This window comes from Podarcis muralis, chromosome 11 (assembly GCF_964188315.1).
Source record: "Podarcis muralis chromosome 11, rPodMur119.hap1.1, whole genome shotgun sequence".
NCBI classification, from domain to species: Eukaryota; Metazoa; Chordata; class Lepidosauria; order Squamata; family Lacertidae; genus Podarcis; species Podarcis muralis.
The window spans coordinates 63,937,792-63,954,806 of NC_135665.1; the positions used below are offsets into that span (position 1 = coordinate 63,937,792).

Here is a 17,015-nt window from a genome sequence, read left to right on the forward strand (position 1 = left end):
AGCATGATGCAGAACGCAGGAGGGTCAGCCCTGAGAGAAGAGTACCCTTCATTATGCCCTGCCATAAAAGGGATGGCAGTCAGTGAAGTAAAGTGATTTGTGTTGGCAAGAACTGCATCCAAATTGTGCTGCCAGTCATGCCTGTACCCCCTACCCCGGTTACATACTATGTGAGACAGTTTTCCCTTCTAGCTGAAGCAAGAGCAAACATGATGATGAGGCAGCTTGCCAGACTTAATTCCTCACTGATCTACGTACCGACTAGGTTCAGAGCAACGTACTTGACTTATTTTTATTTAGGAAATGCCTTAATCACTTCCTACAAAGCTCCTCCTTGCTTTTCATTCAAATGAGTATCAAAGCAGTGTACAAACAGAACTCAAATGCAATACAATATGTAACCAAACAAAAAACTAATAATGCTATACTATTCCACCACAACTGAACACCCATCCACATCCCTCCATTCAGAATCCCAGCCAGTCACTTTGCCTAACAAAGACTAAATGAAAATAAATTTCAAATAGAAGCCATCTTCTACCTCATCTCCCTCCTGAAGCAGAACATTTGCTCCCTCCCTGCCTCACACCCAGGAGGCAGCCGGGTGCGTGTGTGTCTGAGCTCTGCACAGATAAGAAAGTTATCTCATCAATATAGCTCAGCCTGGTTATAGGATTATCAGACCAACAATTATAACCTCCATGCCTTCCAAAGGAAAACAAATAGCAAACATAGCAGGGAAGGGGAAATTGGATTAAAAAACAACTACCACCTCACATGTTGTTTGGCCTGGTACTATGCCCATCATTATGACAATTTGGGGGGGGGGGGAGTGCATGCACTGTGCCAAAACTCACTTCAACAGCTCCTTCCTAAGTCATCCAGTGTTGGGGGATAGGGGGCCAGCAGGCTTTGCCCTTCCTATTGCAGTGGCTCCTAGATGACGGTTTCCTCTTTCCCATAGGTGAGGAGGACCATCTGTTGCTAAGGGATACTTAAAACTTGCATTTACACAAAACCAAGTCTCGCTCTCATCTGCATAGCTCCACCCTAAACCCCAAACCAGGCCTGCTCTCATCTGCATAGCCCCACCCTAAACTCAAAACCAAGCCTGCCCTCATTTGCATAGCCCCACCCTAAACTCAAAACCAGGCCTGCTCTCACCTGCATAGCTTCACCCTAAACTCTGTTGTGGACACACTGGCATGATAGAATGACTCCTGCTCAGTCCCTTATGTGGAGCACAGCATTACTACAACTGACTAAGGAACTGGTGTGTGATTGCACAAGTCAAGCTTGGGATGGGTATTGTTTTTGTTTTTGTTTGTTACAATGCTATGAATTTTTTGTGATCCCGGGTGAAGGGCAGTATAAAAATTTAATAAATAAATAAAAGCACATGGGACCCAACATAGAGCTGCTCTTTCTGGCCTAACAGCACAGAATTCTTAATGTTTCCCATCATGCTTCTCCAAAGACACACCCAAAGCAGCACTCTGCCAACTGACTGCTGATGTTGGTGTGATGTGTAGCTGTCCTTATTGCTATGAGCTGCTTTGAGAATCATTTGTGGGGGGAAGCAAATGAAGAGATGAGGATGAGCTGCCTGCAGATCTTGAAGAGTCTGCTGTTGCATTCTGCTCCACCCCTCAATTAGCTAGGACCAAATGGGGAAATATTTTCCTTTTCAGGATATCCTATCCAAAAAACTTGGATGACTGCAGCAGCAAAGTCACTTTCTGAAAAAGCCAATAAGGTTAAGTTTCCCAAGAAGAAATTAAAAAACTCTATTTGTGCACATCAGAGCAATCAGATCAATAGATTGGTATTTAGGGAAATTATGTTGTTCCATTTTTCTTCAAGGTTCTTATTGCTTTTTATCACTTCAGTTAACCTGCTGAAAGAAGCCAATTCTAAACAGCACCCATGAGGCTTCTTACTTTCTCTCCAAAACAATTAAGGGTTCCTAAAAGGGGTTAAAGCTGTTTATCAAGCTACACCACGCTCCTGATCTAGCAGTTTTAAGAAATCGATTTGGACATAACATTTTGGTCTCACCATCTTCATTTCTAGTCTGAATAAAGAGAGTCAACGCTTCTTTTATTCTCAGCATCAAAACAAGCATATCAAAAACAGAACTTTGAAAATGACATTTCTAAAGCCTATGTTGATAGATCACGGTTACAATTCAAAGAAAGTTTTGTGTTTAGACTGATGCGCCTTAAGCATTAATACTCCTCTCCGAATTGTTCCCAGTGTATATAAAAGCAGGCTCTCAGCAATGAAATGGCTACAAAACCCATCACTCAGTGCCTCACCCCTTGCGCTGGCTCTCTTTAATTATATCCACAAATGCCTTACAAGCATGACTAAACGATATCCTGAATCTGCCAAGACCTCCATGGATGCAGCTTTTATCTCTGCCTGGGACAGCAGACACAGCCCTTGTGTGCTTATTTAAAGGGCACATGATGTCAAAAAAACATGCTTTGTCCTCCCAGTTCAGAGAACATGTCCCACACTCAACCACTGTAGGCTACTGACATCATGGCTCTGATTTCACAGGAGCAAACAGATGCACTGCCCTTTTGACAAATGCCCTCTGGAAAACAGGGGAGAAGCTCTTGGAGAATACTCAGGATGCAGGAGGATACCAGTTTGAGACTTCTCTTTGATTTGTATGTGCTGAGTCTCCTGGAGGGAAAGGGGAAGTCGAGTGGGACACCACCAAGCTGCTCCAGCAACTCTCTCTGCTTTCTCCAGCAGCGAGTGGTGAAGCAGCAGAGCAGGCCTAATCACCAGTCCCGTAGGGTTCCAGCTAGAGCACAGCTCTGCCCCTTCACACAAAAAGAAACAGTGCTGCCCCTCTGTTCTCTGGAAGGCAGTGCCAAATTAAGGGGGCAACTGCAGTCAGGCCACTGGCTCACCTGTAGCAGGTTCTAAAAGTCTGCCTAGAAAGAGATTGTGTCAGGCAGGCTACATCCTTAAAGGATCAGCTCTATCACAGGAACCCCTTCACCAGTTCCCACTCCTGTCCAACTGCAATAATAATAATAATAATAATAATAATAATAATAATAATAATAATAATAATTTATTATTTATACCCTGCCCATCTGGCTGGGATTCCCCAGTCACTCTGGGCGGCTTTCAACAAAATATTAAAATACAGTAATCCATCAAACATTAAAAGCTTCCCTAAACAGGGCTGGGTTTTGTGTGCATGCGTCTATTCGTACTGCAATAGAACCTTGGTGCAGTTCTTATATTAGGGGAAGGCTATCCCATCTGCAAGCGATGAGACTGTGTCCTCAATTGTAAGCAGCCAGTGAGTCTGCTGGCCATTAACATCCCTCTCCTTGGCTTGGTGGCTGGTGGCAGGTGGCCACACAACATGATGCCATCTCATCTTTTGAGATCCCAGGAAAGACATTACTCTCTCTTCTCTTGTTAGATGCACAGAGCGGTTTATGAATCATTTATTCCAAAAGTATTTCAAGAACGTGACTCTAATTACATCCACTTCGATCAAAATGGACACAATTAGCATAACGATATTGTCAGGCACGCTGGGACACTTGGTCTTGTGCCCAACTTGATAGGAAGATGATTCTCCACAGAGAAGCTAGAGGCCGCTGCTGCCACCCTCCTTTTCCCGTCCAAGGTAGATTTGGGGGCCCTGGTGAAGGGGAATGAACATACACAAAGCATTGATCCTTTGCACACTCTTGCTTGCAGCACACATAAAATGATCCAGCCCCCCAGATGATATTTCTGAAGACTTTTCAAAGGCAGCAATCCAACCCAGATATTACCAAAGGACGAATAACAGTGGCAAGATCAACCTGTCCAAGATCAAAGCAGCTAGTACATCACAGCTGGTAAAAAGTGCTCTGTGCCACAGACTCCGCCGGCATCCGGAACAGAAGCTGGGTCTTGAAGCAGCCATTAGCTCTGAACTTAATCCCGATGGGGGAGTGCAACCCCAACCAGAACACTCCAAATATAATTTACATGATCAGCTAAACCTCCTACCACCAGCGTCTCTGCTTTGTTTCAATTGTGTTTATGAACCCTTTTTCAAGGATGTGAAAGAGGGGAATCAGGCAGTAAGCAGCTTACGTTACAGAGTTCCTAGCATGCTCGCAGAAGATATGCTGCAGTTAAACCACACGCCATCAGGAATTAAGTACTGAAATTTCATGTGCTGTTAAAGCACTAGTATGAGACAGGGAGATCCAGTGTATTATTGGGGGATATGTCACCCTGTAGGTGCCGTGTGTGGTGAGGATGCCAAAACTCTGTGTCCTACTCTCTTTTCATAGATGGTAATGAAGTCAGGACCCCTAAAAATAAGAGCTTGATGTGAATATGTCCTTGGGTGTCCTTGAGACACTACATGCAAAACTCACACCGATCTTTTTTGGGGAGGGGGTATCATTTGTAGCAATATGCCCACCAGTCTTTTCTTCGCACAATGCAGGCAATCACTCCCAAAGGAATGGGGTAGGGGAGAGGAGAAGGGTGATGGCGAACACCACAAGTCACCCATTAACAAGAAGCTTGCTCCAGGCCTCCAGAGGTGAAAGACTAGGCATTAATCCAAAAGCTCATTCTCTCAGCCCAGGCTTTTGTAGGAAATGCAATCCAGGATCTAATTTTCAGTTTCACTTTCTAATGAAAGGAAAATGAATGTCAGCCCAGGGGATTCACAAGGGGGTCCTGGGGGAAAAGGCTAGGCTTGCCACGAAAATTAATCTTCTTTAGGGCAGGTGACCTTTTTAAGGAAGTGGAAGTGAAATCTTAACAAGTTTACCTGCTACTGGAGAATCCAAGATTACGGACCAAAATATCACCTTGGAAGAACAATATTCTCTCAGTACTTGGTACAAAATTAAATAACTTAGGCAGAACAGGAGGGGGCTATTAAGCTCCTGTCCTGCTTGTGGCCTTTCCCATTTGGGCAGCTGTTTTGCTACCATGAGAATAGGATGCTGGAGTAGATGGATCTCTGGTTGGATCAGGGAGGTTCCAAATTTGTTGGAAGAGGCTGCAGCACTGACGTCCCCTTCTCCTTGTGCCCTCCATCTTTCCCAACATCAGGGTCTTTTCCAGGGAGTCTTCTCTTCTCATGAGGTGGCCAAAGTATTGGAGCCTCAGCTTCACAATCTGTCCTTCCAGTGAGCACTCAGGGCTGATTTCCTTCAGAATGGATAGGTTTGATCTTCTTGCAGTCCAGGGGACTCTCAAGAGTCTCCTCCAGCACCATAAATCAAAAGCATCAATTCTTCGGTGATCAGCCTACTTTATGGTACAGCTTTCACTTCCATACATCACTACTGGGAAAACCATAGCTTTTACTATACGGACCTTTGTTGGCAAGGTGATGTCTCTACTTTTTAAGATGCTGTCTAGGTTTGTCATTGCTTTTCTCCCAAGAAGCAGGCGTCTTTTAATTTCGTGGCTGCTGTCACCATCTGCAGTGATCATGGAGCCCAAGAAAGTAAAATCTCTCACTGCCTCCTTTTCTTCCCCTTCTATTTGCCAGGAGGTGATGGGACCAGTTGCTAAGATCTTCATTTTTTTGATGTTGAGCTTCAGACCATATTTTGTGCTCTCCTCTTTCACCCTCATTAAAAGCTTCTTTAATTCCTCCTCACTTTCTGCCATCAAGGTTGTGTCATCTGCGGTTGTTGATATTTCTTCCGGCCATCTTAATTCCGGCTTGGGATTCATCCAGCCCAGCCTTTCGCATGATGAATTCTGCATATAAGTTAAATAAGCAGGGAGAGCATAGATACTGAATGCAAAAGGTCTCAATTTCAACCCTCAGCATCTCCAAGGAGGACTAGGAAAGAAGCCACTGTTAATCAGTACAGACAATACTGTGCAATGGACCTCTGGCCTGACCTTGACCATGGGCTTCATGGATTTGTCAATGGGAGCTGATTACGGTCACCTGAAACTTGTTCCTATAAAACGGCAGTGCTCATGGCCCAGCTGCTGCAAACAGTAGGATAACAAGAACAAGCCCTCCCAGGGCCATTGGAAGAGTGAGCAAGATAAGCTTGCAGTATTCCTGCCGATCATTTATTATGAATACACCTGTGTGCCACCCTCTCCTTTCCATTAAGGATCGTTCAAGATGACTAACTATGTTTCCATTAGAGTGACAAACACAATAGAAAAAACCCAGACTGAAGCATAGCGCCATTGTCATAAGGAAGGGAGAACACCATTACCAGCCCCACAATGCAACTCCACAGGAGCAGTTATCTCTTAACAACGCTCTGGGCAGGAAAAGGAACATTTATCACCCAGGAAAAGTGTGCATGGCATACTGCAACAATTTTTCACACAAGGAGTAGCATTTAAACACTATGATGATGGTGCTTGTAGGTCCACAAGAGCTGAGGCCTCCTCAGAAAGCCAGGATCTCCCACAACCTCCCTTGGGTCAGGAAGGATTTGCTGCCTAAAAACCTAAATAAATGGAGATGAAGGAGAGTTAAAAGGCCTAAACTACGTCACATGAAGGCTGGACTGCGCACCAGAGTGCATGAACAAAAGACAACAGCACAAAGCACAAGCTCGCAGGTGCCTGGGTTTTAGTATGAGCTCACACCCGCTCACACAGACATCTCACTTAAGATGCTGTCTTTTGAGATTTCCTGTGAGTCACTCTGTGAACAATTCACTGCGGAATATAAATTAAAGCAACTGGAGAGCATTCTGGTGACCTAAGGTCAGGGGCTGGTGACCTTAAGCTCAAGGGCCCAATGTGGCCCTCCAGGACTCCCTATTTGGCCCTTGGAGCTTTTGTCAAGCCACACTGCATATGAGGGATGCAATGGAGGCAGCAAGGTTGGCTTTGTTGCCTTGCTTGGGAATATTTGGTAGCTGTGGGTGGTTACACTTGTCATGAAGGCAAGGAGATACCAAGGAAATTGACTGTTGGATTGGGGGTGGGAAGAAGAGGAGCTCCGAGTAGGACAGAACGTTCCCGTCTCTTTCTGACAGTACAATTAAACACAGGTTGTTTCAGAGGGCTGGTTCATTCACCACAAAAACCATGATACAATTGGGAATGTGCCACTTGGGTCCCTGCACAGCTCCCCCAGTCTGTGTGGCTCCTGTGTAGCTCAAACAAGCCATATTATGACATGCCATCTGGGTCCAAATATTTGTTCTTTGTTTACTTCTGGCTTACTCCTTGTGGTTTGTTTGGAACAAAAGCAAACCATGGTCCGGGTTCAGTCCGGGGACCTGCGCAGTAAGGGAGAAGCACATTATCATGATGTGCAAAGAAGGCTGGTAGGAGCATGTCAGAGGCTTCATATACAAGGGACAAGTTCCTGAGCCTTGTGAAACTTAAGCAATTGTGCCAGGTATGTTGCATTCAAAAAATAAAAAACAACAACCCACAGGGACCTCCGGGTATAGGGCAGTATATAAATTCAAATAAATAAATAAATAAATAAATAAATAAATAAATAAATAAATGGTTTTCCATAATTTCCTATTCCACATGGAGCACTGCCACAGGTAAGTGCTTTCAGCATCTTGTATGCAAGCATGATTGATGTCTGAACAAGCCTATGGAGGTAATAAAGTAAGAAACAGGACAAAAGATGCTAAAATTGGATTTCTGCTTCACTGCTCAGGGCTGTGGGAACTGCTTCCAGGGATAGCACAGGCTCTTTTGAGGAGAAAGCAAGCAGGTTGCTTCTATGAACTGGAGCAGAGAAGCCATAAGTTAGGGCCTCCAAATATCATGGAAATTCAGCTCCCATCAGCCCAGCCAGCATAACCAACAGTAAGGGATGCTGGACGTTGCAGTCTAGCAACATCAGGAGGGCCACAAATCCCCCACTTTTAATCTAATAATGCACACAGTATAAAGCTTTTAGCAACATAGGGAACCCTAAATTTGTTCTTTTCATGTCTAGTCCACCCACGAGAGATAGCACTTTTCGTTGATGGGGTAGCATTCTGGCTTCTACTTATTCTCTGCTGTAAAGGAAGAGAAAGGGTTAAAGTGGAATTAGAGTCCCTCAATGGAAGACAACTGTCCTTGTTTAAATCCGAGGAGAAGGAGAGCTGCAGCTTTAGAGACAGGAGCTGGAAGCCAAGCAGGTAAATTATAGCATCCTTCAGAAGAATCCGCCCAGAAAGCCTGATCCCAAAAATAGCTAATCAGCATTAATTGCCCCATTACGGAAGATGCTAGGGAAATTTCAGTACTCAAGAAATCAACAAGAGATACCACACAAATGGCATTGATTTTTCCAGTCATTTATTTAGAAAAAGAAAAGTAGAAACCAAAACAGCCTAACAAGGATTGAGGACACTCAGTGCTACGGAATGCTGACCCACTGCTGGGTGGGGGGCGGGGAGGGCTGAAATCTGGGTCAGAGATGGGAGGGGGAGAGTGGGCTGGGGTGGAATTGGATGGAACGGCTGAGTTCTGAACACCAGCACTCTACACAGCAGTATTATGTTGCAGGTTCCACTTACACCAACTCTAAAACGTTCCATTTAGCTCTTGTGACTAATAGCTGCAGATATTGCCTACTCCCCAGAATTATGTCTGATTCCTTCTGAAAGCTATCGAAGGCAGTGCAAATTCCATATGTTGTGCATTAATGTGAAGTAGAGGTTGCAAAGGGCACATAGCTCTGTCTTCCAACATGCCACTGCCTGAGGCAGCTGCCTCACTATGCCTTATGGGGGACCTGGCGCTGACCCTGGAAAACTGAGATTTCATAAAAAATTCTGAATATGTCCACAGCATATCCAGAAATTGTATGTACCAGTGTATTTTGCCCCTTCTTTGTGTCTTTTCAAGGTTTTGGCATACTTAATAATTCATGCCAGCAAAAACTTTACTATTTTACTGCCCAATCTAACTCCAGATGATTTATAAGCAGAAAGCAGCAATCCCAAAGGGGATGCAAATGGGTGTGTGTGTAATTGTTCACTTCCCACCACTGTGAAGGTAGTCTTCTTACCTTTCTTTGATTCTTGTTTAGACAGTTACCTATTCGTAATCTAGCTTTACTAGTGCAATTCACTGAGCGCAGATATCATGCAGAGAGGCCTGCAATTCCCCAGTGTCATTTTTAAGTTTGGTGATAACAGTGGTTGCCTAATCTTCAAATAGGGACGCGGGTGGCGCTGTGGGTTAAACCACAGAGCCTAGGACTTGCCGATCAGAAGGTTGGCGGTTCAAATCCCCGCGACGGGGTGAGCTCCCGTTGCTCAGTCCCTGCTCCTGCCAACCTAGCAGTTCAAAAGCACGTCAAAGTGCAAGTAGATAAATAGGTACTGCTCTGGCGGGAACGTAAACGGCGTTTCCGTGCGCTGCTCTGGTTTGCCAGAAGCAGCTTAGTCATGCTGGCCACATGACCCGGAAGCTGTACACCGCCTCCCTCGGCCAATAAAGCAAGATGAGCGCCACAACCCCAGAGTCGGTCACGACTAGACCTAATGGTCAGGGGTCCCTTTACCTTTTTTAATCTTCAAAGAAGCAGGCTGATTTTCCTGATGTTTCACATTTTTGTTACCAGATGGACCATTACAGGTTTCTTATGCTATCAAATCCATTTCTGAACATTACCCTGGCTGTTCAAAGGCATTATTTAACCACCAACTTGAATGCCTTTGAAAAGGGATTAGACAAAATTTATGGAGTAAAAGACTATCAATGCCTACTAGCCATGATGGCTATGCTCTGCCTCCATGTCTAAATCCCAGTTGCTGGGAATGTCTTGTGGGGAAAATGCTGCTGTAATCAGGTCCTGCTTGCTAGCTTCCTATAGGCACCTGGTTGGCCACTGTGAGCACAGGATGCTGGACTAGAGGGGCCACTGGCCGGAGGTTTTTCTTATGTTATTAGCATTTCATAGAGTTTTTTGGGGAGCGGGGTGGTGGTGGTGGTGGTGGTTGGTGGGTTCATAGCAGTGCTCAAATACCTGCTCTTTGATACAGTTGTGGTGGTTATTCTATTTCCCATAATGGCCAAACGCATAGGTACTCTTGAGGAAAAATAGCATTTGGTCTGGGAAACTGGGAGATGCAGGGAGGAGGGTGCACATTCCCTTTCCCAAGTCAGGGGTGCATCAATCAAGATTTCAAACTGTCAAGACATGAACATGAGGCCATTATCTTGAATGCTGGAACTGTGTCACCTTCTGAATGGACAATGATTAGTATTTCCTTCCCTTATTTCCTCTTCCAGTCAGCAGAGCAATTTAGTACCCCTGATGGATCAATACCATTCAATAGACAAGACCACCACATGACATGTGCAAGTCAGTCTCTGCCGCCTCCTTTCTACTTCCCCAAACATATCATTCCTTTGACATCCGCAAAGACAGCCTCTGAAAAGCAGAGACAATCCATTAACCTGAGGTCACTGAAGCCTGGAGTTAACACAACCACTTCATGAGAGGGAAGAGGAATTATGTGCCTACACAATTCTGAACCGGACAGCTCAGTGCACAACTATCTGCTTGAAATGTGTGAACTTTGGCTTTCATTTTGAAACAAACATGTTTCTAGACTGTATGGCTTTAAGGTTTTCACATGTTAACACAGCTCCTGGTGACGCCTGGAAATGAAGGACACACCAAACAGACCAGGGCTTTAGTAATATTAATTTCTTGCAATGTACATACACATTTAGTTGCAGCTTTCCAGCTCATGTTCTGATATGATCACCACTAAAAGAGGTGCCTTACCCACACTATGTAGACATTCAAAGCACTTTTAAAGTAGCTGTAGTGCAGATAACATAGTCAAGAGAAGGAATTTTGGTTTACAACTGGCAGTCCCTAATGCTTAATACTTTAGGGTTCCAATATTAGCACAAGACAAGCTTGTAGCAATTCAGCACTGGAGGCCTCATAATTACTTGGGGTGACTCAACTCATCCTGCAAGATATAACAAAATTTCATGGCATTGTTCAGTTCAAACCTTGGGGGGCATTTCTTGATCTATGGATTACCCATACTTAAATGAGTGAAAGTCATGCTCCACACTGGGAGGTGTGGGAAAAAAATCTAAATGCTACAAGAGACGGAGCTGCCAACCTGGAACCCTCAGTTCAAATCAAACTCATGTGGTAGCCTTAGGCAAATCACACTTTCCGCTTCAATCCCAGAGTTGCAACATACAAATAATGCTGAACCTTACACAGAATTGTGCTAAGGCAGGAATGAAGTATCTGTGGCTTTCTAGAAGCTGCTGGGCGACAACTCAACCTCTGGCCGTGCTGGCTGGGGCTGATAGCAGCTGCAGTCCAACAACATCTGGAGGTTCCCTAAAGGTAAAGGGACCCCTGACCATGAGGTCCAGTCGTGGCAGACTCTGGGGTTGCGGCGCTCATCTCACTTTATTGGTCAAGGGAGCCGGCGTACAGCTTCCAGGTCATGTGGCCAGCAGGACTAAGCCGCTTCTGGCGAACCAGAGCAGCACACGGAAACACCGTTTACCTTGCCGCCAGAGCGGTACCTATTTATCTACTTGCACTTTGACGTGCTTTCAAACTGCTAGGTTGGCAGGAGCAGGGACCGAGCAATGGGAGCAAACCCCGTTGCGGGGATTCGAACCGCCGACCTTCTGATTGGCATGTCCTAGGCTCTGTGGTTTAACCCACAGTGCCCTACTCCCCGTCTAATGATTACTGAGGTAATGCATGTAAGTTAATATGCTATGCAAATGCAAAGTATTAAGCATAGTGAGTTGGTGGTACATCTGAAAAATCCCACCTGCTTTCCCTTCTAGGACTAGATCTTCACTTTTTACAGGAGTTATAATATGCATTTTACAAGTTAAGCACATGATATTCAGTAGAGGTGACCAGGAGTCAACAGATTTCATTAGAAACCAGAAGGTCTACTTAAGATTGCATAAGCTTCATTAACAACAGTTTGTGCAGTTCTGGGAACTGCTCCCCGCCCCCAAGTCTGCTGCTCTACAAAACGGACTTTCAAAGGCGTTTGTTATTATAGAAGGATTTTGATACCTTTTGTCCCCTCCTAGCTCTGACATGTTTTCATTGGCTTGCCATTATTAATTTCATGCCTTGCATCTGTTCAGATGAGCCCTCTTGCCTCTAACTCCCAAGGCTATGTCATTTACCATATAAGTTTCCAAACAAATGACAAGGTGCCTGTCCTTAAAAATGACCTGTCACCCAAAATTAGCACAAATGCCAAAGCAAACAGACAACATAAAATTATCAGTCCCCATTGGAAGGCCTGCATAAGAGCAGAATAACAGTAGAAATAAATAGGGGGCAGGGGTGATGACCAAACAGAAGCCGCGAAGTGGCAACAGGGAAAATCCTACCGATATGGGTAACAAGCAAGGCTTCCAAACAAGAAGGTGTCTTCAAGGTTGCAATATTATCAGTGATCCACAGCAACTAGAGACATATCTATTTACATGCCTTTTGCATAGTACATCAATTTCCAATAGTAGGTCATGGTTGCATTTGTAAGAACTCTATCACTTAGTGTGGCAGCAGCTGCACTTTGGAACTCCCTGCTTATTTGAGATCAAGCAAGCGCCTTAACTGTATTTTTGGCACCTGCTTAAAACATTCTTGTTTTGACAAGCATACCCTGATGCTTAGAAAGTTGAGGTAATTTTAATCTGTTTTAGTATTTCAACTTTTGGGTGCTTTATAGTATGGCTACAAGCTACAAACATGAGTCTGACCAAACTGCAGGAGGCAGTGGAAGACAGAAGTGCCTGGCATGCTCTGGTCCAGGGGGTCATGAAGAGTCAGACATGACTAAACGACTAAACAACAACAGCAACACATAGTATGGCTGTGAATTCTCATCAATTTAAGTGTTCTATCTTTTGGTAAACCGCATTGAGGTTTGTTTGTTTTTTTACAATCATGTGGTGCAAAACTTTTATTAAATAAATTAATAAAATGGTAAAACTTATGGTGGTTCCTATCAGTGGCACTACTTCCACTCCTATGATATTAGAACCTGGGGTCATTCAATGAAGCTGAATGGTCGGTCAGTCAGTCAGACAAAAGATAATACTTCTTCTCATGGTATATTGTTTTATGGAATTCACCATGAAATGAGGAGAAGGCAAATGTGAATGTTTTGAAAAGGGGACTAGACAGATTCATGGAGAATGTGTCAGGAGCTCGTCCTACACTTGAGTAGGATCCTTGTAGAGACACATGCCCAACTGGCATGTTCTCTCCCTCCTGGTCATTCGTTCAGGAGCTACAAAAGCTTTCTTCAGCCCGAACATCACAGCGACTGATGCCAACTGACACCGGCACACTTAGGGACCTGCAGAGTCTTCGCAGTTTGTGTAACAGACCTCAGCAACTCAGCATTTTGGCTAAACTATTTTATTTACATATAAACACACACGGAGCACTGCAACATGGTTCCCTCTCTCTGTGGCATCAGACAGCAAAGAAAAAAAAGAACAAGGGACAATAGTCCCACTTCACGGAACACAGTAACACAAACGTCCTGTCTCTGTCTCTTCCCACTCAGTGGAGTCAAAACATACACCGTCATGTGAAAGATAACAATCCCACGACTGCAATCATGGAGCAGGAATTCTAACAGAATGTGTCTTTTAATGGCTACGGGGCATGATGGCTAGATTCCACCTTCAGGATCAAAGGCATTACCCCTCTGAATACCAGTTGCTGAGAATCAGCAGTAGGAGAAGGGCTATTGTCCCCCTGTCCCACTTGCTGGTTTCTAATCTGTGAGGGGAAAGGATACTGGACTAGGTCTTTGGTATAAGAGGGTTTTTATGTGGGGGAGGAGAAAGAGTGTTGTATGTGTACACCCTTAAATCATACTGGCTTCATACAAAGATGAATTGTCATGGATTCCTCTAGCCCAAATCTTGAGAATTGCAGCTTAGTGTGGGTACCAAGAGTTCTGTTCTTTACCCCCTCCCTCCAACTCTCACATGCCGTTCCAAGGTTTCTTTAAAGAAATGAGATGATGGTGAAACAAGTGTATGTTGCCAGCATACATTTGCCCTGAGAGGCAGAGAGAGAAGGAGAAAACAAAATGGAGACAAGTTCTAGGAAATTAAGTACAGTGGCAGCTTGGTTCTCAAACGCCTTGGTACTAAAACAACTTGGAACCCAAACACTACAAACCCGGAAGTAAGTGTTCCAGTTTGTGAACTTTTTTCGGAAGCTGAACGTGCTCCGTTTTGAGTCTTACACTTCCGATTTGAGTGTCACAGTTCCGTTTTGAGCGTTATGCTGTTTTTGCTATTTATTTTGCGTTTTTGTAGCTCTTTTTTTTGTTTTTGCGACTGTGTAGAACCCAGTTATGCTACTGATTGATTGTGTGACTGCAGTACATTGCTTACTGCTTTCATTTTATGGATCAATGGTCTTGTTAGATAGTAAAATTCATGTTAAATTGCTGTTTTAGGGGTTGTTTTTAAAAGTCTGGAATGGATTAATCTGTTTTGCATTACTTTCTATGGGAAAGCGTGCCTTGGTTTTGGAATGGACTTCCGGAACGGATTAAGTTTGAGAACCAAGGTGCCACCGTATGTGCAACTGCCATAGCCAAGTACCCAAACCACAGAGCTCCTTCAATATATGCATAAAACCTACCTAGTTTCACTTGTAGGGGGGATGGTTTGTAATTCATAGCTACAGTTTCTCCCTCTCTCGTGTCACAGTCTCTGTCAGATATAGAGGCTGCTGTTGGATCCTGTTGGAAGAAAAGGAAAACCGTCAGCTATGTTTGAACAAGGGAAGATATCACATCATTAATGTTTTCTACCCTCTAAATTAGAGCTGGGATAACATATTGGTCTTTGTGTTTGGCGAGGCAGGAAAAGCATACTTGATTTATATTCAAGAGGTTAGAGTCCAGATACTTTAAGTTCACTTTGAATTAAGGTTGCTATCTTTTAAAAAAGTTGGCCTGCAAACTTCTATGATGGATCATCCAGGAGGCTGCAAACAGAATTCTGGGAGTGGGGGCAGTTACATCTCAAGGTCACTAGATCAAATACACTCCACGCTGGTCATGTCCGAAACCCATTAAGCTGTGAAAGGTGGTAAACAGCCTGTACAAAATATTTTGGTTGATTCACTTTGATTCCTAGAAGATGTCAACACTTCACATAGAGTTGGCCCCAACAGACTGATATTACGGTTATGTCAAGGAGATGATGATTTAGTAACTAATTACTATTACTCTTTTACCTGCTCTTCATCTATACCCATGAAAACTACAATATACCATAAACAAAAAAACATATTCACCAAACATATGGAGACAGACAAAAGAATCAACGCATACTAATTCCATCTTAAAACTTTAAAATGCTTGTGTATATAAATAGGTTTTGACTGGGTACAATCCACCAAGAAGCTCTTCTATGTAGAACCCACAGAAACAAAGGGAACTGGATCTTCTGAGGTTCTTGACGATAATCACCAAAGACAGAATTTTCACTTTCTAACCCTTTGTTTGAGGCTTGTTCAAGTGCTTTTCTTATTGCTATAAAGTTCTCTTCAAGAAAAAAAAGACTGAAGACTCTTTCCTCCATGCAATCTGCACAATATCCATGAGACACTGCATTCTAGGATATATTATTCCATGGAATCCCCTAACACATGCTACCGAGAAACAGAATTCCACTGCTGATTTAAAATGTTCTAAAATCCATTCAGTGCCAACTTCAAAGCTATGAATGATCTTAATTCTTTTAAAAACATCTGAAAGAGTAAGCTGCTGCCCCGAAGCTCATGTCACAATAGGCCTGTCAGTTCCTAAGGAGCTGGAACACTTTTTATCTTTTCTTGCTAACCAACAAACCATGGCTACTCTTCAGGAATTAAGCTGAGGTCCGAAATTAGAGCAGACTGACAAAACCTATTCACTTTTTCCCACCAGAAACTAAACAGACAACCTTGTGTGTAGATGCATGATATGTGGATTACAAATTCAAGGAATATTGCCAACGGAAGAAGCACCCTTGACCTCAACGTGGAGGAAAATTAGAATATGTCTTCTTTGTAAGGGTGGCAACATTCCATCTCACCCCCCATTTTACTCCATATATACCAAGCTCCCTTTCATGCAAAAAGGTACCTGACTTGGAAAACTCTGATTGCAAGAGGATTATGAAAGAGGGAGAGTGCATAAGCAACAGATTCCCTGCCAACAATATGTATGAGAAACGGAGTGAAATGGTTTTTCCAGAATGCCACAACCATAACACCAACCAACCCTTCTTCCAGCATCAAGCCCCTTAGCTGTGCACAGAATATGCTTGAGGAAAAGTGTGATTAAGACAGTAGAGCGTTTTAAGCAACAGGACTACTCCAACACACCTAACATTATAGGTACTTTAGCTTAGATTGTGTTCTGCAATTGTTGCTCTTTATCACATGCAGTTTTCTCACATGCATTGTTCCTTTTGAATGATTAAAGCAACACAGCCTCTTAAAGCTGGTAACTTGCCAGTTCTGCCTTTTAAAAAAAAGGGGGGGGCAGCCTTCACCAGCCAGGTGCCCTCCAAGTTTTGGATTGCAGCTCACATCAGCCACAGCCTGCGCAGGCTGCACTAAGGCTACATGTTTAACAAAAACTGTATTTTCATTCACTTTTGACTTTTGGCAAGTAATCACAAATGCTTCTCCCAACTGCATGAAATATTTTTATTTCTGCATCTCTTCTGCCAGAACCAGACACCAACTAATGCAACAGCTTTTAACTCCTTTGTTTACAGGAGTCTGTGGGTGCTCTTCTGCTCCGATGACACTTCACTTAACCTGTGGGGTATGAACTACACAGGGGCAAATCAAGTGGAGACTTCATGTTTTTGTTACTTCCGTAGTACTTAGCAAGAATGGACTGAAAACTCCAAGTGCAGCCCTATTAATTTTCCAAGCCACACACCCAGCTTTATTTATTTTCTGCCGACTGCCACTTCTCCAAGCTCCAGTAACTGCTCAGAAGTGGCTCTGAAATAAT

General features: G+C 43.7%; 1 protein-coding gene across 2 annotated transcripts in view; it reads right to left on the reverse strand.

Moving 5' to 3' along the window:
- Positions 1 to 17,015, reverse strand: part of FAM219A (family with sequence similarity 219 member A) — a 57,897-nt gene that overhangs the window by 9,255 nt on the left and 31,627 nt on the right. For both annotated transcript variants that reach the window (XM_028748147.2, XM_028748146.2), the window contains exon 2: positions 14,639 to 14,738. In XM_028748147.2, coding sequence (XP_028603980.1) covers positions 14,639 to 14,738 — 100 coding nt within the window. The remainder of the gene's footprint in view (positions 1 to 14,638; positions 14,739 to 17,015) is intronic.